This window comes from Sarcophilus harrisii, chromosome 1, assembly GCF_902635505.1.
Source record: "Sarcophilus harrisii chromosome 1, mSarHar1.11, whole genome shotgun sequence".
NCBI classification, from domain to species: Eukaryota; Metazoa; Chordata; class Mammalia; order Dasyuromorphia; family Dasyuridae; genus Sarcophilus; species Sarcophilus harrisii.
In genome coordinates, this window is record NC_045426.1 from 570,516,174 (window position 1) to 570,542,955 (window position 26,782).

The following is a 26,782-nucleotide window of genomic DNA, read 5'->3' on the forward strand; positions in this document are numbered from 1 at the left end:
CCACAGTCACACAGTTAGTAAGTGTCTGAGATCTGATCTCAGATCAGAAATCTGATCTTGAAATCAGAAAGAGGAATATTCCTGACTCAGGTCACCATGACATCTAGCTTCAACTTTTACTGGTACAACCAACAAAGCAAGGAGGCTACTCCCACCCACCTGACAGGAGACACAGCTATCTCTCCGTACAAATTGGGCATGTTCAAAAGCTGGGTTACATTTTACTAATAGATTACCATTTTATTCATTACACAGCCTGAAGCTGCTCACAGCCTCAATACTTTCTGATTAGGTATTAATTAAACAAGACAATCTCTGAGGATATTTCCATCTCTTAGATTTTGTGATTCTGAGTAACTGAGCTTCAAATTTAATGTTTGATTCCTAAGTTCCTTTATAACTTGGTCCCTTCTTACATTTCCCATTTTTTTATTCTTTGGTTCATTCTATATACTCTATGATCCAATGACCCTAGGCTTCCTGCTATATACAACGCTCTCACCCCATGTCATTTCTTTTTTCAATAAACAAGTATTTTTTCTTTCCCACCTTCCCTAATAATATTTTTAAAGTAATAAATATGTAGTCAATAAAAACAAATGTGCACATTATCTAGCCTCATACCTTGTTCACTCTCCTCCTTGACTCCAATTGTGCATTCCCTCCTTCTTCAGAGAAGGGGGAAGAGAGAGGGAGAAGGAGAAGGAAAGCAGAGGGTGTGAGTGAGGGAGAGGGAGAGGGAGAAGGGGAGGAAGAGAGGAGAGAGAAAGGGAGAAAGAGAAGGAAAAAGAGAGGGAGAAGAAGAAGAAGAGAGGAGAGAGAAATAGGGAGAGAGAGGGAGAGAAAGGGAAGGAAGAGAAAGAGAAAGGAAGAGGAAAAGGGACAGGGAGAAGGAGAGAGAGAGGGAGAGGGAGAGGGAAAGAGAGAAGGGTCTTTTGTACAGCAAAATAACTATTTGGACATGTATACTTATATTGTATTTAATTTATACTTTAACATATTTAACATATATTGGTCAACCTGCCATCTGGGGGAGGGGATGGGGGGAAGGAGGGGAAAAATTAGAACAAAAGATTTGGCAATTGTCAGCGCTGTAAAATTACCCATGCATATATCTTGTAAATAAAAAGCTATAATAAATTTAAAATTTTTAAAAAGAGAGAGAGAGAAGGGAGGGGAGAGGGAGAGAGAGAGAGGGACAGGGGAAATGGAGTGGAAGAGGAAGAGGAAGAGAGAGGGGGGAGGAAAGAGAAAGAGAGAGAGGAAGAGGAGAGGAAGAGAGAGAAAGAGGGAGAGGGGAGGGAGAGGAAGAGAGAGAGATGGAGGGAGAAGGAGGAGGAAAGGGGGATGGAGGAAGGGATAGGTAGGTAGTTTGAGGTTTGCAAAGTACTTTCTATATGTTATGTCATTCAGTCCTTGTATTTTTTACTTTCCTTGCTCATAGTGCCTAATATAAAATAAGCAGTTAATAAATGCTCTGTTAAGTAACTGACTTACTGAATTTTAGTGGCTCAAGTAATATTACCTTCCTTCACAGCAGACAATTAATAACTATTTGCTGAATTGAATTGAATATGCATGCAGGTTAAAGGTTGAAGTTTAGCTAGAGTAGCAAGAAATAAAGGAGAAAATGGGCCAACAAGAAAAGATCAAGAGGTGAATCACTAAATCATAGAACTTGGATTTACCCATCTCTTCCTAAAAATTCATGAAGCTTTCTGCTTTATACTTTAGCCTACAGAATTTTTCTATTGTAATGTAAGAAGGAAGAGATATTCAACTTGCAATATTTATCTGTTCTATGTGGTGGGTAAAAGATGAAATGACTGAGGAAACAAAAGCTCTATCTTCTGTATTTATCAGTTTATTAAGAAATGCATACTAATTGCCTAACAAATTGGAACCAAGCTCTTTCCTCCATTTAGAGCTTGACCCAAATACAGATGGAAACCGATTTTTATACATTAAAAAATGATAAATAAGATCGATTAATTTAAAAAATGCAACATTAAGTAATTTGCTTTCTAATTAGAGGAAATATTAGGGACTTTACAAATTGAGAAGGGGAGAGAAACATTTACAATTTTCTGAATTCAATAAAAGTGTTGTAGCATTATCCCCAAGAGAACATGAAACAATAACTGATTGATCAGAATGAAGCCAGTTTTTAGATAAGACATATGAGAAGTATAATAGTGAAAAAACTTCTTGCATCAGGCTTTGGTTGTGACTGAGTTTCTGGATCAGCATAAAAACTGATCCAGAGGCAGAGGTGATCAATTTCCCAGCTATACAAGGCTAAGTTCAAAGAATGCATTATAGTTTCCTTCCAATTTTCACAAATATTTTTTTCTCATGTGACAGAAATTGAACTAGACCCATAAGTGAATAGAAAAAAAACTGAGCGAGGCTCCAAAATTGAGTCACAAAATGCAGTTAGTGTGGTTCACTCAACTCTTGCTTCCACTTACTGTGCGAATCTCAATTCTCTCATCTGCAAGCTAAGAGAAACAGAGGAAATTTTAGATTTGCATTCCTATCATTGTCTACCTGTCTGCTTAAATAATTTTTCTTTTTAAAATCATTTTTAAATGTATCTTTTTTATTAACTTAATATGATTACTTCAGTATGGAAGGAATAACAAAAAAACAGGATTGAAAACGAACATGCTGATTATGTTATTTTTCAATTGTCAAATTGGTTTTCAGAACCAACTCTAATTTTAACATTTATTAAATTCACTAATTTTTTTAAACTTTGCTTTCTCATCGACATTTCAATATTCCTGTTTTCTACCTTTGTGATGTTTTAGGGAAAGATTTTATTTTTTCTTGTGCCACAGTTGAATGGGTCCCCTGCACTGCTCCCATCTATTTTCTGAAATATAAATTGGGTCTTGGATAACTTTCAGTCAGTCTAAATTCAAGCCTCATACCAGGTGGCTGACCTTTCAGCATCTCTACTAAATAACATCAGTCCTTGAGGACCCAATCTCTGACTTAACTGTGTGATAGAACATAGAGACCAATGGAGCCTCAATGATAAAGTCCTATCCTTTGGGAAACACAAATGACAAGAGAATCCTGTCCTGAGCTAGTCACCAAAGCTCTGAACCAGAACAGTACATGAAACACACTGAGGGAAGAAAGACTGTTTTTCACAGCTAGAGGAAGTTACTCTGGTACTCTTGCTACTGCCAGTCAATCACAACATAATTACAATATGTTGATACATAAAAATAACAATAATACAATGTTCTAAAGTGTAAAAAGCACTATATATGTAGAGAGCATCCATCTGCTCACTCCACTGTCCCTGTTCCATTGTACAGGGGCAAAAGCAGCAGCTCTAGGGTAAAAAATCCTAGGTTCAAATCTCCCTGCTGCTATTTACTTCCTATTTGATCTTGAGCATTTAACCTTTCTCTACCCGTTTCCTCATCTATAAAATGAACTGGAAAGAAGGCTGAGAGAGAGAATGTCAATCAAGGTTTGAAATGTTAACATAGTGTTGAGTTTAGGAGTAATGAACTAATTCTGGGATGGTCATCTTATTCCGTGGAGTTGAAACCAGAAGGGAAGCAGATGGAAAGTGAAATGAACAGAAAGAAGCGTTGATGCCCTGGAGATTTTTAGATAAGCCTATCATCAGAAATGTTTAATTTAGCATATTTTAAGGTCTCATAAAATAGACATAATATGAATTGAGCTGCCTACTTCACCAAATTGTTAGAAAGAATGCATTTTGAAAATCTCAAAGTTCTACACAAATGTTAATCATCACCATCACTATCATCAATGTCAATGATTGCATTTACTAAACTGTTGATTAGTAGAGTGACATCTGAAAGTTCAGATATATTTTGCTGATAAAACATTATTTTTCTTGTTTTAAATGCATAGGATCCTACAGAAAAGGACTTAGAGGTCATCTAAAACAACACTTAATCATTTGAGAAATTAACCTATAGCCAGAGTTCACAATCACTATGACCCAGATGTGAGTTTAAGAGTAGAGGGAATTCACATAGAGTGTAAGGAGGCAAGGTGAGATTTTGCGTAGGAGCTTATTCCTGGCTCCTATATCTGTTTCAATGAGATTTCCCTGATACATAATACTTCCTTTTTCTTTCCAGGTGGCAGAGAAGAGAGAGGCTAGATTCCCCCCTTTTCCCTCCCCTCCCCACTCCTGCCTTCTATTTGCCAATTCATACTATTATTTTTATACAGCCAGCAGTAGAAAGGTTGCTAGGAGACTGAGAGGACTTGGTAGGATACTTGCTGCCATCTGTATGGGCAGAGCCAAGGAAGATATTGGAGAGTCTCTGGAAAATTAGGTTGGTTATACAGAAATCTGGGTTACAAGGAAAGGAAAAGATGTTATGGTAAGAACTTGACCAGAGGGGAATAAGACTATCTGCTTCTCAAAACTCCTCAAAATGATATCACTAGTAGAAAGTGCCAAATCTCAGTCTTTCCCTTAGTTTTCCAAGTTCTTGTTTAACCATCTTGGTAAATCCTAAAGCCCTAATCCTTTCCTGATCTTTCTGTCTGTGACCTAGTCAGTGAGGAGAGAGGACAGGAGAATCAAGAAGAAGTCCACAGTTATTTTATAATTAATCATCTTACTTATTTTCAGTAAATTATAATGTCATTAAAAATATGTCATCTATGCTTTACTGGCCTCTTTGCTCTGCATATTTTAACTGTAAATCAACCAGACTCAGGTCTTCTAATGTTCCAGTGGAGATCAAAAGGAGTGGGGAATTTGTGCTGATGGGAACATAACTAGTTCAAGCATAAAGGACATTACAGATAGGATATCCATTCTCTCTCTGCATAATTGAGTTTTCTATGAGTCATTTGTTTCCTTCTCTAGATCTAGAAAATTTAAAATATGGCAAAATAAAGAATATTATCATACTAATAGAAAGCAATGTTGATTTTGTTTTGAATACCGGTTTCTAGGTAAAATTATGGATACCGAGTGAATTCTAATGTTTTTGTTCAAAGACTTCATAAACATTTTCTTTGGTAACTGAGTCCAGTAGAACTGGCTCTGGAAGTAATATGGAGGGCAATTTACAATTTTTTTTCTGACTCTTTCAAAAAGAATAAATAAGGAATTTCCTTTGCTCTGGCATTTTCTATTATGCTGGGCATAGTAGTACATATTTATAATCTCTGATATTGAGGACACTGAAGCTGGTAGATCATTTCAGTTTAGAAATTCTGATCTGCAGTGGAGTTAAAGTTGTATCTGCAACAAGTCTGGTATCAATTTGGTCAGTCTCCTGGAGCAGGGACCCACCAGGTTTCCTAAGAAGAAATAAACTAGCAAAACTTTCATGCTAAATACAAGTAGGATTAGCCTCCTCTCAGAATGGTTTTATATGCATAAAATATAATACATGGAATTATAAAGGAAACCAACTATATTGAAATTTAAACATCAGCAAGTTCATGAATTTCAGGTTAATAATCCTACTTTAAACTCACAAGAGGAGCTAATATAAGTAGGAATTATACTGTCTATGTGCTTGTAAAGTGGACATGTCAGTATAAAATTTACTTTGAACCCAATGATATTGGTGACACAGACCCAGAAGAGAAATGAAAGACATGTTGTATATCTGACATTTGAACATGCTTTTATGTGTTGCAAAGTCATGGAACTGTTGTACAAAAGACAATTTCCAAAGTAGACACACTCTAGAACTATGTTCTGCCATGACAGGAACTCTTAAGTGCTCTGACCCCTTGGGAGCCTTGATGGATCTCTGGTTTCCATTGTAGCTGGTGATATGCTAAAAAGGACACTGTAGAGCTGCTACAGAAAGCTGCAGGAAACATGACATATAGAATGCAAAGGAGAAGTACATGAAGAGCTTCTGGAAATTAAAGATAACCACAGGAGAGAGTTGTTTTAAGCAAAGTTATATAGCAAGAGGCATTAGCTACAGACATCAATAGGAACAAATGGCCATTAAGTGATGGTGATGTGGCAGAGTGACTCCAGTCAGGAAAATACTCTAAGTCAGTGGTTCTCAAAGTATGGTCTAGAGAATCTTGGGGATCTCTGAAACCCTTTTAGAGGGTCTACAAATTCAAAAATAGTTTTTATTTCCAATATGGTAAATGTCTATAAATATAACCCAGATAAACAAAAAATCTTGGGAGAGATCCTCAATAATTTTTAATAGGATAAAGATAATGAAAACAAAAGTTTGAGAACCACTGCCTAAGTGAATGGTACTATATTGACTTCTGTAGACCATAGTTGGTAGTATTATTGCTTTCTATGGGTTCTGATACAAATAGAGTTCAGTCCTACTTGTATCATTTGGTTTCTAAAATCCTATTAACTGAATGACTATAATGGAAATTGGTTGTTATTGTTGATTCGTGTCCAATTCTTCATAACCCCTTTTTGAGGTTTCCTTGGCAAAGATCTGGAATGGTTTGCCAATTCCTTTACCAGCTCATTTTATAGATGAGGAAACTGAGGCAAAGTTACTTGCCCAGGATCTCACATAACTAGTAAGTGTCTAAGCCTGGATTTGAACTCGGGAAGATGAGTCTTCCTGATTTCAAGCCAAGAGCTTTCTCCATTGTGCCACCTAATGCCCTTACATGAATAGTATCTGATAGGAAATTTTCACTTAGTCTAAGGGTAATATTCAGAGACATGAGGAGCATCCCAATAGTCTATTTTTTTGTTGTTGTTATCAAGTGAGAACTGACCCAAGGATTATTATTGAATCCCTCATGACCTGCTATAGAATTCTACAGCAAGATGTAGAAATTGTTTGGTTTCCCTCCTGAAAATGAAAAATTAGAAGGTTAATGAAGTCAGGGTCTTAACACTGGCACTAATAACCACTTTGATTGCGCAGGGTAATTGGGAAAGTATTAGAACCACTTCAGGGAAATTCCACTGCTATTCCACTGCTGTGGTCTGCTCTGCCTTACATTTCTTAGATAACAACTTTTATTAAACTGCAGCCATTATCTTTTACTTCTACCTCTAGTAAATCAGACTTTTTGACCAAATTATAGGGGAGGCTAGGGATTAAATGAGGGATGCTATTTGTGTTCATGCTACATGAAAGTGTCGATTTTTGCTAATGCTTTTCTTTTTCAACTCAAAGTAATTCATGGCTCAGTATTCCTTAGTTTTGGACTCACAGAGACTAAATCCAATCTTGGGGGCTATCTTAAAAGAAAAACTTCCTCCCTAACCACTATTTGCTGTGCTTCCATCATCTCTTCTGAAAAATGGGGTGGGAGAAGAGGAAAAAAGAAAAAAAATTAAAAGGCTAAGAGCAGTTTATTCACTTTTTATACAGTGCAAATGATAGCTCTTCCTACAAAAGTCCACCATCACAAGAATCTGAGTCTATTGATTCATTTTGGCTCCCATCAACAAAATTCATCTTCCAGGAGAGACAAGGGGAGTTTCCAAACTAAATAACAAAACTTAGGGGCAGCCCCAGATGCCTGAGACTTCATCAGATAGCTTTAGACATGTTATTGATGTTATTGATGTTGTCTGTATCCTCCACAATGCTATTCAAACACAAATTCTGAACAAAGTTTTGCTACACCATAGACTTAACAAAAAACATCATCTTCAAGGTCTTCTCTCCTAATACATGGCTATAAACTATATTCCCAATAACCTAAACAACAATAAAAAGACTAATGTTGGGTTTAAGTAGGCTGAAACATATTACTAACCATCTTCTCCAGCAAAATTTTAGAACATGTTTATCTATATATGTGTGTGCATTTGTATATATGTAATATAACATGTTATTATAATTATCTATAAATATATAGTACTTATTAAATACATGCTGTCTCCTCTGACAGGTTGTAAGGTGGCTAAGAGCAGGGACAGTTTGTTTTATTCTTTGTTGCCATCAAAATGCTTGGAATATAATAGGCACTTAATAAGTTCATGTCAACTGGTTGATTTATATGCAATCAATAAATAATATAAAATATATCATCAAAGAATCATATGGAAAAGAAAAGTAGCTAGTTACTTGGGAAAGAATATAGAATAACAGGTGAGCAACTCAAGCCTTTTTGTATCCACAGAATAATAAATGAGCAAGAGGAATTCTCGATGGAAGATTCATGGAAAGGCTCAGACAGGAATGATGTAGAATGAAAATGATAGGTGGTTATAATTTGCATCAATGGATGGGTTCATCCATTTCAATTTAGGATTGAAATTGAAATTCAAAATTGAAAATATCATAAATTCACTGAAGTATAGAAGTTGTTTTTTTAAGAAATATAACATAGAATTCTCCCACTAATATTCATTAAATTAAATCACAGGAAAGGATAATAAATAAGCCCCAAAAATTCCAAGAAGCAAAGAATGACAGCTAGGTGGAATTGTTACCATATCAAAGCACTAAAATGCTTTTGATGTGGAAATAAAATAAGAATGACTACTCATACTCACTGTACTCTTAACTCTTAGATGCTGACTAACCATTTAACGCTGAAGGGCTAACTGATGGTTGTTAAGCTGAAGTCATTGATTAAAAATTAAAATATTGTTATGCCTTCTCACCTGGTTCCTGATTTTCAGGCTAGACAAAAGTAAAAGTTTTCTATGTTAAAGGCTTTTTGAATTGTTGTAAAATGAGAACAAAAGGGAAATTTTTAGAATAAATGAGGTATATGAGAAACAGCAGGTGCACAATTGTAGATTAAAAAAGATTATTTTGAACATTTTGAAAGAATAAATTATCTTGACATATGTGTGAATGTACAACAAAGCAAATCAAAGAAATCAATATCTAAACCAGATTTTTTGTCCTCTTTCTGCCTCTGAATTAGTTATACTTTGCCAAAATCAAAAAGTTCCCTCAAACAACCCAACTCAAAATACAACCTAGTTAAATGTTAATAAGCATGTATTGATGATCCAAAAATATATGCCCAGACTTATACATACACACACACACACACACACACACACATATACAAACACAATTTCTTATCATAGCATTTTAAAATTGTCTTTGGTGTATTTTATTTTTAACATGACTTCTATTTTATTTTAGTATTATTAATTAATAAACATTAATAATCACTTTCTCTTACTGCCACCTCTCCCAATTTGAAAAAAAGAAAAAGGAAAAGAAAAACAGAACTCTTTTAATCTATAAGCATACTCAAAGAAAACATTCTCACATTACTTGTTTCTAAGTGGGCAGCAGTAGATAGAGGCCTGGCCCTGAAGAGAAGAGGACCTGAATTCTTTTTTTTTTTTTTTTTTTTTTTTATTTAATAGCCTTTTATTTACAGGATATATACATGGGTAACTCTACAGCATTAACAATTGCCAAACCTCCTGTTCCAATTTTTCACCTCTTACCCCCCCCACCCCCTCCCCTAAATGGCAGGATGACCAGTAGATGTTAAATATATTAAAATATAACTTAGATACACAATAAGTATACATGACCAAAACATTATTTTGCTATACAAAAAGAATCAGACTCTGAATTATTGTACAATTAGCTTGTGAAGGAAATCAAAAATGCATGTGTGCATAAATATAGGGATTGGGAATTCAATGTAATGGTTTTTAGTCATCTCCCAGAGTTCTTTTTCTGGGTATAGCTAGTTCAGTTCATTACTGATCCATTAGAAATGATTTGGTTGATCTCATTGCTGAGGATGGCCTGATCCATCAGAAGTGGTCATCATCTAGTATTGTTGTTGAAGTATATAATGATCTCCTGGTCCTGCTCATTTCACTCAGCATCAGTTCGTGTAAGTCTCTCCAGGCCTTTCTAAAATCATCCTGTTGGTCATTTCTTACAGAACAGTAATATTCCATAATTTTCATATACCACAATTTATTCAGCCATTCTCCAACTGATGGACATCCATTCAGTTTCCAGTTTCTAGTCACTACAAAAAGGGCTGCCACAAACATTCGTGCACATACAGAGGACCTGAATTCTAAACTGATCTCAAATATTTACTAGTTATGTGACCCCAGACATATCATTTATCCCTGTTCGCCTCAGTTCCTTACATGTGAAATGAACTAAAGAAGAACATGGCAGATCACTCTTGTATCTTACTGGACATGACTGAAAAAATTCAACAGGAAAATTGCATTTCTTATTTTATACCCTGAGTCCATCATTTCTCTATCAGGAGGAGAATAGCAGGTTTCATTGTTGGGTCTTTAGAGTTGTGGTTAGCCAAAAGATTAATCAGAATTTTCAAGTTATTATTTCAGCTGAAACAATTGATTTTGATCTACCCTTTTTTGAACTCTGTCTGAATCTTTATTTTTCAAATGTGTTTCTTGTAAACAGCACATTATTGGATTCTGCTTTCTAGATAATCCTGCTATTTCACTTTATGTATAAATTTATACCACTCACAATTATTCATGGTTATGATTGTCATGTCTATATTTTCCTCCATCTTTCTCTCCTCCAAATTTTTCTCTCATCTTTATACTTTTCCTCTTTATAAATTCTTTTTTAATTTCTTCTCTTTATAAAAAGGGTAATGAAAAAGGTTTTGCTTAACAAGGTATCCTAGATTTAGTGTGATCAGCTTCTGCTCCCCTTTCCCTCTTTTTCCCCCTCATTTAAAGCACAAAAAGTTCCTGTACTTTAGTTTCATTTAAACCCATATTCCTGATCTGTCCATCTTAGATTTTTTTTTTTTGGCTTAGGATTCATCCCTCCATTAACAAGCCCACTTCCTTTTCTCCTATTTCTTCTTCCTTTCCTATTTCTCTGTTGAAATTTATCTCTGTACCTTCATTTTTCCTTCATTTGATCTGTTGAGATGAAAATAAAGATTCAAGGGCTGCCCATTACCCACACCCCTTCCTTCTAATGTGTTTAGTACTCTACTTGCACATTCTAATTATGTGAGATAATTTTAGCCACCTTTCCTCTTCCTTTCTCCCTAGCACATTCTTCTTCCTCTCTCTTTATATTCTTCTTTTATGATCTTCAAAATATCCCAAAACTATTCTCAGGTCCTCTATCTTATTAGACTTACTCCATGACCCTCTGATGATGATAAGGTTTTTAGGGGATACATATATAATTATATATAATTATTTATCCTTGAATGAAAATTATTTATCCTTGCTTAGTCCTTTATGATTTTTCAATCATGTTTATATTTTTTATGTTTATTTTGACTCCAATGTTTGTATTTCAAAATTTTTACACAGCTGTGTGCTTTTCCATCAGAAATGCTTCAAAGTCCTCTATTTTATTAAAGATCCATTTTTCCCCCTATAAGATTATATTTGTTTTTTCTGAATGATCCACAGTGACTTTTTCTTAGATTGCCACCCCCCCAAAAAAAAACACACCCAATATGTTTTCTAGATCTTTATAGAGTAGTTGCATGATAAAACTTATCTATACTTCCTGCTATTTTGCCACCTTGGCTCCTCATCAGTTGCATTTTAAAAGACTAAATTAAATTATTCCTCATTCAACTAGCTTGATTCTTCCCTCAGAGATTAAGGCAAAAATTGTTCGGGGGGGGGTTCTTTTTCTGTAAGGCTCTCTGCAATACACTGAGTGAATTATCATCATCTGAAGCCCAAATAAATTTGTTCTTATTTGTAATCTGAAAGAAGACTTCACTCATTAGCTTTTACATCAGATATAACCCCCATAATAATTTCCCCATATGTATGTCAAATTACCTTAATTTCTATTACCATCCCAAATGAAATGCTGCAAACTGCTCTTTTAAAAAGAGAGAATAAAACATTAAAAATCAGTGTTTACCTTTTGCTAAGTAAAGTTACTAAAATTCTTTTGCATTTTAGCCATAGATGGTAAGATAAATATCTGATTCCAAAGATATCAGGGCCAATTAATGAGCATTTCCATGAGAAAAAAATAAAACTTGGCCTATAACATCTTGACATCTGCAGATACCATGAACAGAGTCTAAACTATTTATTTTTTATGCTCCAGATTTCCCTTGAATAAGATTTTTGCACAAATAGCCTAAGTATAAAGGCCCTGGATGAAATTTCAGCATTTGAGAGAAGGGAAAGCAGATAGAAGATATTATAACTGAATATGACATATCACAATTTTACTTGTCTGAGAAATTCAATAACCTAAGGCAATAGAGATTTCACAGACCATGAAGTAGCCATGATTAAAAATAGAACTGTCCATCTGTCACAAATGTACTTCACAGGAAATCATAGAATCTCACCACTGAAAGAGATATCTGAATTCTTCTAGTCCAACCAATATCTGAGTACAGATTCTATCTCTGACACCCCTTGTATGATACTAACCTCTACCTGAAGACTTACAGAGATAAGGGACTTCATTACTCTAGTCTAAAATACCCCATTTCACTTTTAGACTTCTAATTGTTTGGGGAATTCAATAATTTCAATGTCTTTCCTTATATCAAACTGAAATCTCTCTCTCTAAGTTTCACATACTGGTCTTCTTAGGTCTGCCCTATGAGGCCAAGAAAAATTAAAAATATATATATTTGATTTTTCCCCAATTACATGTAAAAACAATCTTCCAAGAAGTTTTGAATTCAAAATTCTATCTTCTCTCCCTCCCTTCCCACAATCCTGAGAGGGTAAAAATATTGGTCATTCATGTGCAATCATATAAAACATCTCTAGTCATTTTATGGAAAAAAGAAAGAGAGAAAGGAGGAAGGAAGGAAGGAAGGAAGGAAGGAAGGAAGGAAGGAAGGAAGGAAGGAAGGAAGGAAGGAAGGAAGGAAGGAAGGAAGGAAGGAAGGAAAGAAGGAAGGGAGGAAGGAAGGAAGAAACAGACAGAAAGAAGGAAACAAAGAAAAGAAGGAAAGAAAGTGAAAAATAGCATGCTTCAGCCAGTATTCAGACACCATCAGTTCTTTCTCTAGAGACAGATGGTGTTTTAGACTATCCCCTCTTTACAGGACATTTGAACTCTGGCCTTTCTAATTCCAGTTCCAGCATTTACCCCTTGAAACACAAGCAAAAGGCAACATACCACCTTCAAGAAATAAAATAAAAAGTAGGGCATCATAATATGATAATGGTCAGTTTATAGAGTAAAAAGTAGATGGATGGTGGAATTTACTGTAAATGTTATTGAATGGAATCTAACCTTCCATCTTTGACATAGCTCCTAGGACTACTTAGCTCCCTTCCCATCTACCTAGTCTCCAAACTTGGATTAGCTACATAGTCAGTCCCCATGCTTGCTCTGAGATAGATTAATTTCATGATGGTCCCTCCCTAATCTAGTATGAATGCTACCTTTCTTTCCTGATCCAAAAATAGCTCCTAGTCTGCTTTCTCTTTCCAAAGTCAATCTTTAAGGTGTTTTTGGCTATAGCTCATTAGGGCTGGGCTAACTGGCAATCTGATGACCAGTTAAACATTTTACACTGGTTCCAATCTAGGTCACTAGGAGGAAAAGTAGAAATCTCATTTATTTTATTATCCTGACTTCAAGTCCAAAATTGCTGGATGTTAAAGTCAGGAAATACTGAGTTCAAATTCAATCTCAAGTATTTACTAGCTGTGTGACTGGGGAAAACGCCAGAGTTTCTCCCAACCTCAGTTTCCTCACCTGCAAATTGGGGATAATAGCACCAACCTCCTAGGGTAAGCACCAGGGCTAATGACTTCATTTCTCCTTCTAGCCACTCACTTTCCAACTCAAAGGATAGATTATTTGTTCCTGCCTTAGATTTAAGTGAGGGAGGGTTGTGTGAAATGACTTTCCTCTCCAGAGCCATCTGAACCCAGTGGCAAGATATAGGTCAAGGCGACTGGAGATGGTCCTGGATGCAGCGGGAGACCTTGGTCTTTTTAAGCTAAGGTTTTCAACAGGTCCCAGTTTGACAAATACCATACTCATTCAGTTATTTTAAGGCTAGTTAGAAATTGAGGCAAGAAAAAAATTTTTTTTCTTCTTTTCTTTTACCTAGTCCATAGAAATCCCAATGAATAAATAAATAAATAAATCTGGGAGGGAAAGGTCCTCAGAGTTTCTGACCAAAGCAGAAACAACTGCTATTTACCTTCAATCTGAATCAAACTGGACAGAAACAGTGTTCAAATGAGTTTTGGCCTAGGACCTATTGGTAACCAATGAGAATCAGATTGGTTTTCGGTTAAGGCATTGTCCTTAAGAAATCTAGCCAGCGAACTCCAAGATATCTTGGTACAAAAGAAATGAAAAAATGTTTTTAAGAGCATCTGTAGGTATGGTAAGATACCTTATGTGGATGGAGGGAAGGAGGAAGGGAGAGAAGGAGGGAAGGAAAGAAGGAATGACAGGGAGGAAAGGAAAGGAGGGAAGGAAGGAAGGAAAGAAGGAAGGAAGGAAGAGAGGGAGAGAGGAAGGGAGGGAGGAAAGGAGGGAAGGAGGGAGGGGGGAAGGGAGGGAAGAGGGGAAGAGGGGAGGAAGGAGGGAAGGGAGAGAGAAAAGGAGGGGAGGAAGGAGGGAAGGGAGAGAGAAAAGGAGGGGAGGAAGGAGGGAAGGGAGGGAGGAAAGGAGGGAAGGAGGGAGGAGGGAAGGGAGGGAGGGGAAGGAGGGATTGAGGGAGAGAGGGAGGAGTCTTTCAACTGACCAATTCTAGTCCGTGAGTCAGTTTTACTCACAGAGGTTTTTGTTTATCCTTTGTTCTCAAAGAGGACCATGACATCAGATGCTATAACATGCTACTGAATTGTATTTACATGAGGGAGGGCTGTGCAGGTCACCTGCCTCACTTTTGCCTCCAGACCCATCTGGGGCCAGTGGCAGAATATAGATCAAGATGACTGGAAATGCCCTGGCTGAAATGGGAGGCTTTAGTCTTTAGGGTATATGTTTTTAAAAGACAGTCATAAAGCAGGATGGTCTGTCCACTGGTTATTCTCTCATTTCTTCATGTGTCCATCGTATTATCTTTTCTAATCACACATTTCTTTGATGACATTGGTACTAGTCCTTCATAAATTTTAACATGGATTGTAACCTCACTATGGCTTTTTAGATAACACTCAATTTTGGTTGTTTGGATACTGTTGTTTTCTGTGACTCATAGTCATCCATCACTAGAAGAATGTTAAAATTAAAAAGTTGGGCCTTCATTTTGGGAGAAGCTTGCTGTCATTAAAAAAACCTTTGCAATCTCTTAAAGCAATTCAACAAGGCTTTTCTTTTCAATCCTAGAGTAAATCCATAAACCATATACAATATGTTCATCATGCATGCATGTATATATAACATGTATTATTTGTGATTGCATTAAATATATTATATCCATACATTGTTATATATCCATATATGTGCATATGTGTATATTTTTACACACATACATACACACATATATAGAATGTCCCAAAATTTTAGTGCAATTTTAAGCTTTAATAGCTATTTTAATTTTAAGTGTTTAATCAATTTAAATTAAAGCTTAAAACTTCCTTAAGACTTTTTGGGATTCTCTGTGTGTGCATGCATGTATGTGTCTGTGTGATTTTCCATCAAACTACATGTCACAGTTTAAACAATAGGAGCTGCTACCTATTTGCCACCAACAGTCAAATAGGAGTCCTGGCAGCAGCCTCACATCCCAAACTACTGATCCTGATTCTAGCCTATTCATCATAACCATTATCTGAGGAGGTGAAAGTTCCTATGGTTGGAGCTGAGGCTTCCTCCTAAACCAACTAGATCCAGGGCTCCCCTCTTGCTGTTTCAGTGGAGCTAGCCTGGAGGTATTTACACTTCACGCTAATCAATAGGGTCTTTCTTCCTATCTTTTCCTATAGTTCCAGGAGAACAGCTATTCTGTCCCAACTCTTATTTGTTTTTCAGTTTGTTAGCTTTGAGGTGCAATTTTGTTTGTTTGTGGAGGAAATACAGAGAGTTTAGAAGTTTCTAACTTAGTCCACCATTTCCCCAGAACCCTCCTGCAAGAACTATCTTACTTTTCTAATTGTATGTCCAGAGTTCAGCACAGCTTTGTATATAAGTGATTTTTGAAAATGCTTTGTTCATTTTTTCATTGATGCATTTATTTTCATCCACTTTCTTTTTCTTGTGTAGATAGTTAAGCCAAGCTCTTTGGAGTCATTATGGATCTCCTTTTGTAGGTTGTACAATGTTCCTGGACTTGGAGCAAAATAGTATAATGTTGCATTCAAATAGGAGTATCAGAAGAACCCTTCTTCCTTACAAAAGGTATTTTACTCTACCTAAAAAGGGAGCCACCATAACTTTGTGAAATGGAGGGAAAGGCCATCATAAATGTACTTCATCTCTGAAGCATTTCCTAATTTCAGTTTATTTCAAACTACAAATCTCTCAAAGAAGTTATTAGGATTGATTCCAACCCTGGGTTATTTGATCATTTCTAAGAATATCACTCAAGGACTAAGTATAGGATACTTTTTTTCCAGTTTTGAATATGGTATGAAATAAAATAAATGTTTGCATAAGATCCACAAGATACCATCTGCCATGACTGACCAGAGATTTGAACTTGAAATAGAATAGCCATATTGCATCTTAAAATTATTCTCAATTAAAAAAAAAAAACAAAGAGGTACATGGTAGGGTTGAGGACAGATAGAGGAGAAAGAAGAGAAGTTCATGGAAAGAATAAGAAACAGAATCAGGAAAAGAAAGAAGAGGAAAAGAGAAAAGTGCAGGACATGCAAAGAGACATACACACAAAGAGTAGAGAGGGAGAAAGGGGAAGAGACAAAGAGAGAGAGAAAGAGTAAGATAATAACAGCTTCAACCTTGCAGAAACAAATTTGTGTCTCTCATGCAAAGCTGCCACAAATGTTTCACGCCAAAAATTAAGTGTGGGTGGGAGGGGGAGGGAAAGTGAGGACAGGCAGGAACTCCTGCTAAGTTTGATTATGTCAAGACATAAACAAGAAGACATTGAGACTGGAGAGATGTCATGGACTTGATTAATTTCCAAATGAGACAAATACAAACAGGACAAATTAGTGCTCTGATTTTCTTAATTAACTTTGATAATTCATGGGCAGTGAGCAGTAGCTGAGACTTTAATTTCTCCGTCTTCTAGCCAGGGAAGAGCTTGCTCATTGAGATATGGAGCATACTTGATTAATCCCTAAGAAACTTCAATTTGGTCGTACAGTATTTCTAAAGATGGAATTCTGTTAAAAGAATGTTGTTTACATTCCAGCTTATTTTAAACGGTGATAAAAATGTTTCTAAGTTTTAATGTCGATACCCTTTGAATCAGATTCCACTATCAGGTCATGGACAAAAAGAAATTATATAAACGATACATACAGAAGCCAGCAGGCAGATAAGCTTGGTGTATTCTCTCCTTCCCTCCCTCTGTCTTTCTGTTTCTCTGCCTCTGTCTTTCTGTCTCTCTGCTGTCTCATTCTCACACTCTCACTCTCACACTCATCTCTACTCTTTCATTGTCTCTGTATCTCTCTCTTCCTCTCTTTCTCTGCCTGTCTCTCTGTCTCTGTCTCTCTTTCTGTCTCTACTCACTCTCACTGTACTCTCTGTCTTTGTTTCTCTCCGTCTCTCTATCACAATCGCTCTCTCTCTTTCTCTATCACAATCTCTCTCTCTATAGCAATCTCTCTCTCTCTTGCAATCTCTCTGTCTCTGTCTCTGTCTCTATCGCAATCTCTCTCTCTTGTAATCTCTGTCTCTGTCTCTATCGCAATCTCTCTCTCTTTCTCTATCACAATCTCTCTCTCTCTATCGCAATCTCTCTCTCTCTTGCAATCTCTCGGTCTCTGGCTCTGTCTCTCTCTATCGCAATCTCTCTCTCTTTTTCTCTATCACAATCTCTCTCTCTATCGCAATCTTTCTCTCTTTCTCTCCCTCCCTCCCTTTCATATTCTTTCCTCCTTCTCCCTATGTTTTCTCTCTGTGTTTCTCAGTCTCTTTGTCTCTTTGACTGTTGCCCATATTCGTCTTTGAATCTGTCTCTGTCTGTGTGCCTCTGTCTCTGAAAATCTGAATTTGCTTTCAAACAAAACAGACCTAGGTTCTGCAGAGAAAGGAAGAGGAAACTTGCCGGCATTCATTTTCTTTGTTTCTCTACTTCCCTTCCCAAAACAAAGGAGAGTTGTCTTGAAGGACTTGAATGAAAGGCTCTTTGAGGAAGGATTATTATCTTTATTCTTTTGAGCTGAGAGCAGAATTAGCAGCATTGGGTGACATGGAAGAGAGAAAGTCAGTACTGAGTTAAAGGAAGAGCTTAGCAATTAAAACTGTACTCAAGAATGGATTGAACAATCTCAAAGGTAGTAGCTGGAGGACTTCAAGAAGCTTCTACTTGTTGAGTATTCAAGAGAAGGGATTCTATTTTCAGACACAAGTTTGGATTAGATGCTATTTTGAAGTGGGGTTCAACTTTGAAATTCTTGAATTCTGTGAAATTGGAAATTATGCACATAGCAAAAACCCTTGTGGAAACATAGAATATGACAATGGGTTTAATTTCTCTTCTATTTTATCCTCATATTTTGTTTTTTATTCCTAGGAGCTTTCTATAACTCTATAATCCTTGGAGTGGCATTTATAAATTTCATAAATATACGGTATTGCAAGTCTTCAGTCTTCCAATGCAAAATTAATTAGTGAAGCCCTGGATCAAAGAGTTAGAACTAATAAGCAATCCTTTCTCCTTAAAATAAATTGCATTTGCTTTTAGCTATGAGACACAAGAATGGATAAAATTCTGGACTTAGAGTCAGGAAGATCCTGAGTTCACATCCAGCCTCATATACTTACTCATTGTGTAAGTGACTCTGAACAAATCACTTACCCTCTATCTGCCTCAGTTTTCTCATCTGTAAAATGGGAATAATAATAGCATCAATGAGCATGGGCTGTCGGTGAGAATAAAATGAAGTTATCTTTGTAAAATGCTTTTGTAAATTTTAAGAATGATATGCTAATGTTGTTATCCTAGTTGGCATAAACTACAAAATATTTAAATATTTATTTTGAAATAGTTCATTTTAGGTAATTATAAATTTTTAGCATAATTTTTATGTTAATATAACATTTTGACATAATTGAAATGATCTGTGAAGTAAATAATGCAGACTAGTTTTCCCTGCAGTTTATTAGTTTATAAGGAAATGTTCCCTGGGGAAATAGAAATAATAGAAGGTCAATAGAGATAGTTGTTATTTTCCTGTTTCAGTATAATCTCTCACTTTCAAATCTATAACCAGAAACAGTTTGCTCAGCCTTCACCCTTGGACAGAAAAGGTATTTTAACAAATGGTATTTATTCATTTTTAAATAATTTCTCATAGTAATTAACAGCATGTAATATTTATATTATGTGGACATGACTCATTTTCTAGAAGAATCATAAGACACTTGTAAAACTGCAAGTTATAAACAAGGCATCAACATTAGCATTCCCGGTGGCAGATGTGAATATTATCTGCATCATTTACCTACCAACAACAGTTTTCAAAAATGGAGTAATTTTCCTAATGGGTTATAAACCTTTAGGAACTTACCTCTTTTTTCTTCATCCTTCACTCCAATTTTCCTTTCTTCTTTTCCTCCCTTCTACTACCTCCATCCCCATGCCCATACCCATATTTCTCTATTTTCCTTTCTCTTCCTTTCCACAGGCCCTTTACTCATTCTCTTTTTCTATATGCTGTTCTTTTTTTCCCTCCTCCCTATCCTTTTTCTTACAGTGTTCTTTCTGAACTCTATTTGTTAAAACTAACTATCCTCTCTAGTCTGTACCCAATTGGGAAAATCTATAAACATTTTGTCATTGAAAGTCTAATTCTATGAGATCTTGAAAACATTTAAATGAAATTATAAAGTAAGCTGTTTGGAATAGGCCACTTTCTGCACAATCTATTCTTGATAGCCTTAATTGCTTCAGAAATTAAGCATCACAAAAGTGATAGCTCATTTTAAAATTTTTGTTGCTAATATTAAAAATCTAGAAAAATAAATAGACCCCAAAGGTCATCTAGTTCAACTCCTCTGGTTTACAGATAAGAATGTGAAGTCAAAAGAGTTTTAATTATTGACTCAAGATAATACAGGTTGTAAGCAGTCATGCCAACATGTGGACCAATGTCTTTTTGAGTCTAAATCCAACACTGTTTCCAATGTACTACACTAGGAAAATAGTTCTCAGTTATCTGCCTGAGGGTTTTTCCGGCACATTTTTTAATGCTAGTATAGCTTTCCTTACATACTTCAGAGCCAACTTCAGAACTCTGCAAGTTGATGGGAAAGTATGTGAATGCTTGAATGCTAGCCTCAGACAAAAAGAAATACCAAACAACAACAAAATGTTTCAAATCAAAAAGTAAATAAGATTTAGGTTATCTCCTATGAGTTAGATTTATTTCTACTTCAGCAAGAGAACTAAACTCAGTAATTAAGACAAAAACTGGGTTTTCGTTCTGATCTAACTCTAAATAACTCTGTAGCTAAGTAGCAGTGGCCCTGGACTCAATCTTAATGAAGCCACTTAACTGTCCCAAGAATGGGTCCCTGTCAGGAGAGTTTCAGGGCTCACCTCCAAAGTCAAGGACAGTTTCAAGGAGAATAGTGTCAGGGTTCCCCCATTACATCTATAACATTGCTATATAATTCCCTTTACAACATGGTTCACTTGAGAATTACTACTGATAGAGAAACTGCTACTTCTAATTCATTAATATTTAGGTTAAAATGTAATCGCTGAAATTGATTTTTAAATGTTGGACAAAGGCAAAGAGGAATAAACTATAGAATACTACATATCAACTTTCTTAATGAAAAGCAGACAGATGCATGCAATCTAATATGGGAGACAACATGCAAACAAATATAAACAAAGCAAGCTACCTACAAAATAAATAGGAAAAAAGAGAGGGAAGGCATTGGAATTAAGAAATTGGGGGAGGCTTCCTATAGTAGATGTAATTTCAGTTGGAATTTAAAGTAATCCAAGAAGGTAGGTAATTAGAACAGAAGAGGGGGACAAAGCACTCCAGGCATGAGGAATATTGAGGAAAAAAGTGCCCAGAACCCATGAGATGGAATGTCTTCTTCATGAAACAGCAAGAAGACTAGTGTCACTGAATGAGAAGTATGTGTCACTAATACATTGTTGGTGGAGTTGTGAACGGATCATCATTCTGGAGAATAATTTGGAACAATGATCAAAAAGCTATCAAACTGTGCATACCCTTTGATCCAGCAGTGTTTCTACTGGGCTTATATCCCAAAGAGATACTAAAGAAGGGAAAGGGCCCTGTATGTGCAAAAATGTTTGTGGCAGCCCTGTTTGTAGTGGCTTTAAACTGGAAATTGAATGGATGTCCATCAATTGGAGAATGGTTGAGAAAACTGTGGTATATGAATGTTATAGAATATTATTGTTCTGTAAGAAATGACCAACAGGATGATTTCAGAAAGGCCTGGAGAGACTTACATGAGCTGATGCTAAGTGAAATGAGCAGAACCAGATCATTGTAATAATATTATACGACAATCAATTCTGATGGACGAGACTCTTTCCAAAAATAAGATGATTGATGCCAGTTCCAATGACCTTGTGATGGAGAGAGTCATCTACACCCAGAGAGAGAATTGTGGGAACTGAATGTGGATCACAACATAACATTCTAACTCTTTTTGTTGCTATTTATTTGCCATTTTATTTTCCTACTCATTTACTTTCTTTTTTTGATCTGATTTTTGTGTGTGTGTGTGTGCAGCAAAAGAATTATATAAATATGTTTATACATATTGGATTTAACATATATTTTAACATGTTTAACATGTATTGGATTGCTTGCCATTTAGGGGAAGGGATGGGGGAAGGAGGAGAAAATCTGAAACACAGGGTTATGCAAGGATCAATGTTGTCAAATTATCTGTGCATATGTTTTGAAAATAAAAAACTTTAATTAAAAAAATGTGTCAGAGAATAAGGAAGAAGACTGGAAAGGTAGGAGAGGGGTAGGTTATGAAGAGCTTTTAATGCCAAATAGGGTATTTTGTATTTTCATAGGAAATCACAAGAGCTTATGGTTTGGGGTGAGGATGGAGGGAAGTGACATGTTCAGATTTGTGCACTAAAAAAAATCACTTTTATGGCCGAAGGAGAGACTTAAGACAGGAAAATCCATTGGCAGGTTATCACAATATTCCAGACAGGAAGTAATGAGGGCTTGCATAGAGGAGTGATGGTCAGCATCAAAGAAAAAAAGGGGGTATATTTGAAAGATGTTCTAAAGGTGAAATTGACAAGCCTTGGCAACAGGTTTTGAGATCACTAAAAATATTTGGCAGTTGTTTTATTCATCTTGTTGATGTAGTTATGTTCTTTTTGCTCCTGACCAAGCCTGATGGCGATTTAAAGAGGAAAAATTTATTAGGTTTCTACTCCCTTTAACACAGGAATCTAATCTCAATGTTAATCCAAGATAGGAGTTTGAAGAACTTAAATAATGGGAAGAAACAAAACAAGATAAAAACGACTTTACTTTGTATGTAGAAATCACTTTAGAAGAGAAAGATGTTATCTGTGCTGCTAAAAAAAATAGCTTTAGAATATGTGCATTTTTATCACAAAACTGACTTCTGTGTTTAAATTTTTGATCAAATGGGTCTTTTCCTTCATAAAATTTAGATCCATATTTATTCATAAGAAAGAATCACATAAGGTTTCACATAGGAGGTAACACGGCCTCTTTGAAGGAAGAGTAAAATTTCAGGACATTTCAAGCAATGGTCTGAGCAAAGACACAGAAGTGAGGAGGATTTAGGAGAGAATATGGGAGAAAAAAAAGGGAGAACATATCTTCAGGGTCTATTATAATAGCCCAAGTAAGAAGTATGATGCCCCGAACTAGGTTTGTAGCAGCAGAAATGGAAAGAAAAGAAGACTGATAAATTTGAGGGAGTTAAGAATAAAGAAAGTCTAGTAATATAATGGAACAGAAGAGGGAAGGAAGAATGGATTAAACATGATGGTTTATTAAATGGAGCAAGGAACAGGGAGGAACGCTCAGATCTTCTAAGATTAGATAGAGGTGCTATTGATAAATATTAGGATGCCAAGAAGAGGAAGATTAAAAAAGATTTGGGGAAATATGATCTCTACAAGTTTATGAGTAACAGAATGTTTGTTCTCTGTATCTCCTGGGCTCTTGGGGAGGGGAAAAAAAACAACATAATTATTTCAGACAGTAGCAGCATCAAGACTTCCTCCTTCCTCTGTCCAAACTAATCTAGACAGGGTGAAAGAACCTGTGTGTCTATAAGCACTTCTTTGAACATGCCTCAATATTTCTGCCTACTTTGAAGACTTTGTGAGTGTGAGCTTGTTTTGCCAAGATGCTGCATTGAAGTCTATGGAAGAACAATTCTGAATGACTGGGAGGAACAGATGTAAATTTAACAGGCCATTTAACTTTGCCATGTCAAACATCTTTTTACTGAGATTCTTTAAAAAGCACTAAAGAATTTTCTTTGGCATCAGAAGCTACTTTCCAGATATATATGTTTATTTATTTTATACATACATACATATATATATATATATATATATATATATATATATATATATATTTATATACCAGAAGGGAATTAAGTCAACTCTCAAGTATGATTTCATTTAGATGGAAAAGGGGACCTATTACACTTTATGACTTGACTGTCTACATGAATTAAACTTGTTAGGAATAATTGTCACATTCAATCATTTTCCAGAGAAATTTTTTCTTCTATGCTGCAGATATTTCTTCTGTAATTCCACTAAATTTTGTCCTATCTAGGCCTTGAAATACAATAGATCTAAGTAAAAGTGTTATAAAATTCAGAATAGACTTTTATTTCTTTTTTTTTCAGGAAAATGTTTTATTCCATTTCTTTCACTGAAATATCCTCTAACAATTCCAATCTTATTTCTTTCTCATCTCTTCTCTCCTTTGATCTTCTTTGTAGGAATTATCAAAGGATGAGGAGATCATGCATTTTATTTTTCTCTTTCACCCCAAATTGTTATTTCATCTACTTGTGACATTTTTAGGACTACCAAGAGGCCTCCAACTTGGAACAGTTTGTAACTAGGTTTTTGTTGAAGGAGACCTTGAACCAGCTGCAGTCGCTGCAGAATTCCCTGGAGTGCGCCATGGAAACCACAGAGGAACAAACTCGTCAAGAGAGGTAAGCAGACTATTTCTTCTGAATGCTCTTTAAGGACAGGGGAGCAATGGAGAACTCTGGGGGCTTGAAAAGAAATAGCCAAGGCACAAAAATGAGGAAAGGTAAATTTTGAGACACCTAGAAGATGGTTTCATCAAACTCTAACTCTGAAATACTTAAATAGCATTCATTTTCAGTGTCTTTCAGAGGGAGTTGGGAATGATATAAAAGAATGGAGAAAATAAAGGACTAGAAAAAATGGGTGTCACAATGCCTCAAAGTAGCAAAATCAGAATAGTCTGCTCATATGTAAAAGAAAGATGGCCAAAGAAAAAATAGCAAATGGGAAGTTTAATTATATAAATCAGTTTCCACCCAAATGTTAGTAAGGGTCATTGGCACCCACGTCATCATTGTAATGCCATTATAAGTATGGGAAAATTTTTAGAAAAGAAAAAAAAATATCATTTGTTAAATATTTTTGTTCACTGTTCAATTGTTTTAAACATATGCATATGCCTGGTAAAAAGATGGTTCTTTAGATTTAAAATTCAACATTCAGTATGGTCCCCCAAACATACTTATATGGTAGGTGGGATAGTTTTTTAAAAGGCACACATCACAGATACATAGAAATCCCTTCATAACATATCTCCAACCTTCCCTTGAAGACCTCCAATGAAAGGAAACCCATTATTTTATGATTCTAATGGTTCTAAATCCTAATCTAAATCATTCTGGGTCTCTTTGGCCAACAAAAGGTCCACTTGGTCTTTGTTTTGGCCCTAGTTGTCTCAGGGTGAATGTAAATAGCAACTGTTGTTTTGGCCAGAAACCCTGAGCATTTTCCTCTCCCAGATTGATTCCTTTTATTCATTCATTCATTCATTTATGATTAAGTGAAAAAAAATCATTTGTTTAATTTCTCTTACCTAACCTTAATCACTGAATGGACAGTTGCTCAAACTAAGACCTTGTAAAGATCATAGCTTTAAAAGGCCAAGATCTCCCACTGTATGTAGGACCATCTGCAGTTATCCTGATCTATATCTTGCCACTGGACCCAGATGGCTCTGGAGAAAGTGATGATGGTGACTTTACATAGCCCTCCCTCACTGAAATATAAGTCATAACATCACCTCCCTGAAGTTTCTGGGGGTGGAGTTGAACCCCAAAGTATATTGGAGTCATGGGCCAGTGTTCCAAAACCAAAGAACAAAAATTTTATTATGTGGCTAAGTTTTAGAAAAAAAAAGGGGGGGGGGGGTTATCAATTAACAAAAGTTCTGATATACTATTAAGGTATAGCAAATGGAGGATTATGCCATTGACTGGAGGACTAATCCCAAAAAGGAATTAGGGATCTAGTGAGGTACAAGTAGATTCTTTTATTGGGGAGATATAATAAAGAGCTTAAGTATGTGCGTTTGGGGGGGGATTGGCATCATATCTAGAATTTTTGATTGGATACAGTAATTATGAGGTTTTGATGATTTTGTCAATGCATGGTATTCACAAGGAATTAAAGGCCTGATTAAGAACAAAAGATCCATTTAAAGTTGAGATGATTCTATCAGGGATCCTTCTTGCTTGGTACAGAGAGTAACTATAGTAATTCAGGCTTTCTGTCAGTATCCACCTAAATATTATAGACCTCATCCAAGTCAAGGTTTTCTTTGAAAATAAAAGACAAGCAACAATTCTGTTAGGAAGTTTATTTGTTTTCCTGACTTTAAGCTTAAATTGGACACTTTAACCCATTGCTCTGCAACACAGAACAAAGCTAATCACTTTAAAATAATTAAAGATAGCTATCATTTTCCCTCGTTTCCCTTTGCTAGGTTAAACATCCCCAGTTTCTTCAACGATATTCCTATAGCATGAACTCAAGACTCTTCCTTATTCTAGTTGCTTTTCCCTTTTAGAGGTTCCAATTTACCAATATCTTATTTAAATTTTGGTGACCATAACTGAGTATAGTATTCCAAATGTTATCTGACCAGAGGATCATCTTCCTGAAAGCTGTATCTTTTAAAAATATATAGCCTAAGATTTTATTATTTTTCTTTATTGCAAAGAAGACTTGAAAACAACTTGTGGCATATCACTATGAAGTCAAATTGCAAAGGGTTGGAGAGTGAGGGAGGGAGTCATGAGGAGGTAAATATAGCAAGTAATGGATTGTATTTTCTTGAAGCTTAGGAGCAAAAGGAAGAAAAGCTAGAACAATAGTTTGTTTATGATTTAATATTTTATTTTCCCCAAATTACATATAAAATAATTTTTAGGTTTTTTGTTTTTTGGGATTTTTTATTATTTTGAGTTCCAAATGCTTTCCCCTTTTCTCCTCTGTCCTCTTTGAGAAAGCAAACAATTTGATATATTATACATGTATGGTCATACAGAACTTATTTCCACATTAGTCATGTTATGAAAGAAAACAAACACAAAAGAAAAAGAAAGAAAAATATATATAAATCTACATTCAGTCTAGAGATGGGTAGCATTTTTCATCATAATTCTTTTGAATTTTTCTTGGATACTTGTATTGCTGAGAATAGCTAAATCATTCACAGTTGACATCATATGAT

General features: G+C 35.6%; 1 protein-coding gene across 3 annotated transcripts in view; it reads left to right on the forward strand.

Annotated features, from left to right (window-relative positions):
- Positions 1 to 26,782, forward strand: part of NECAB1 (N-terminal EF-hand calcium binding protein 1) — a 197,160-nt gene that overhangs the window by 141,456 nt on the left and 28,922 nt on the right. For all 3 annotated transcript variants that reach the window (XM_031946962.1, XM_031946963.1, XM_031946964.1), the window contains exon 6: positions 24,076 to 24,212. In XM_031946962.1, coding sequence (XP_031802822.1) covers positions 24,076 to 24,212 — 137 coding nt within the window. The remainder of the gene's footprint in view (positions 1 to 24,075; positions 24,213 to 26,782) is intronic.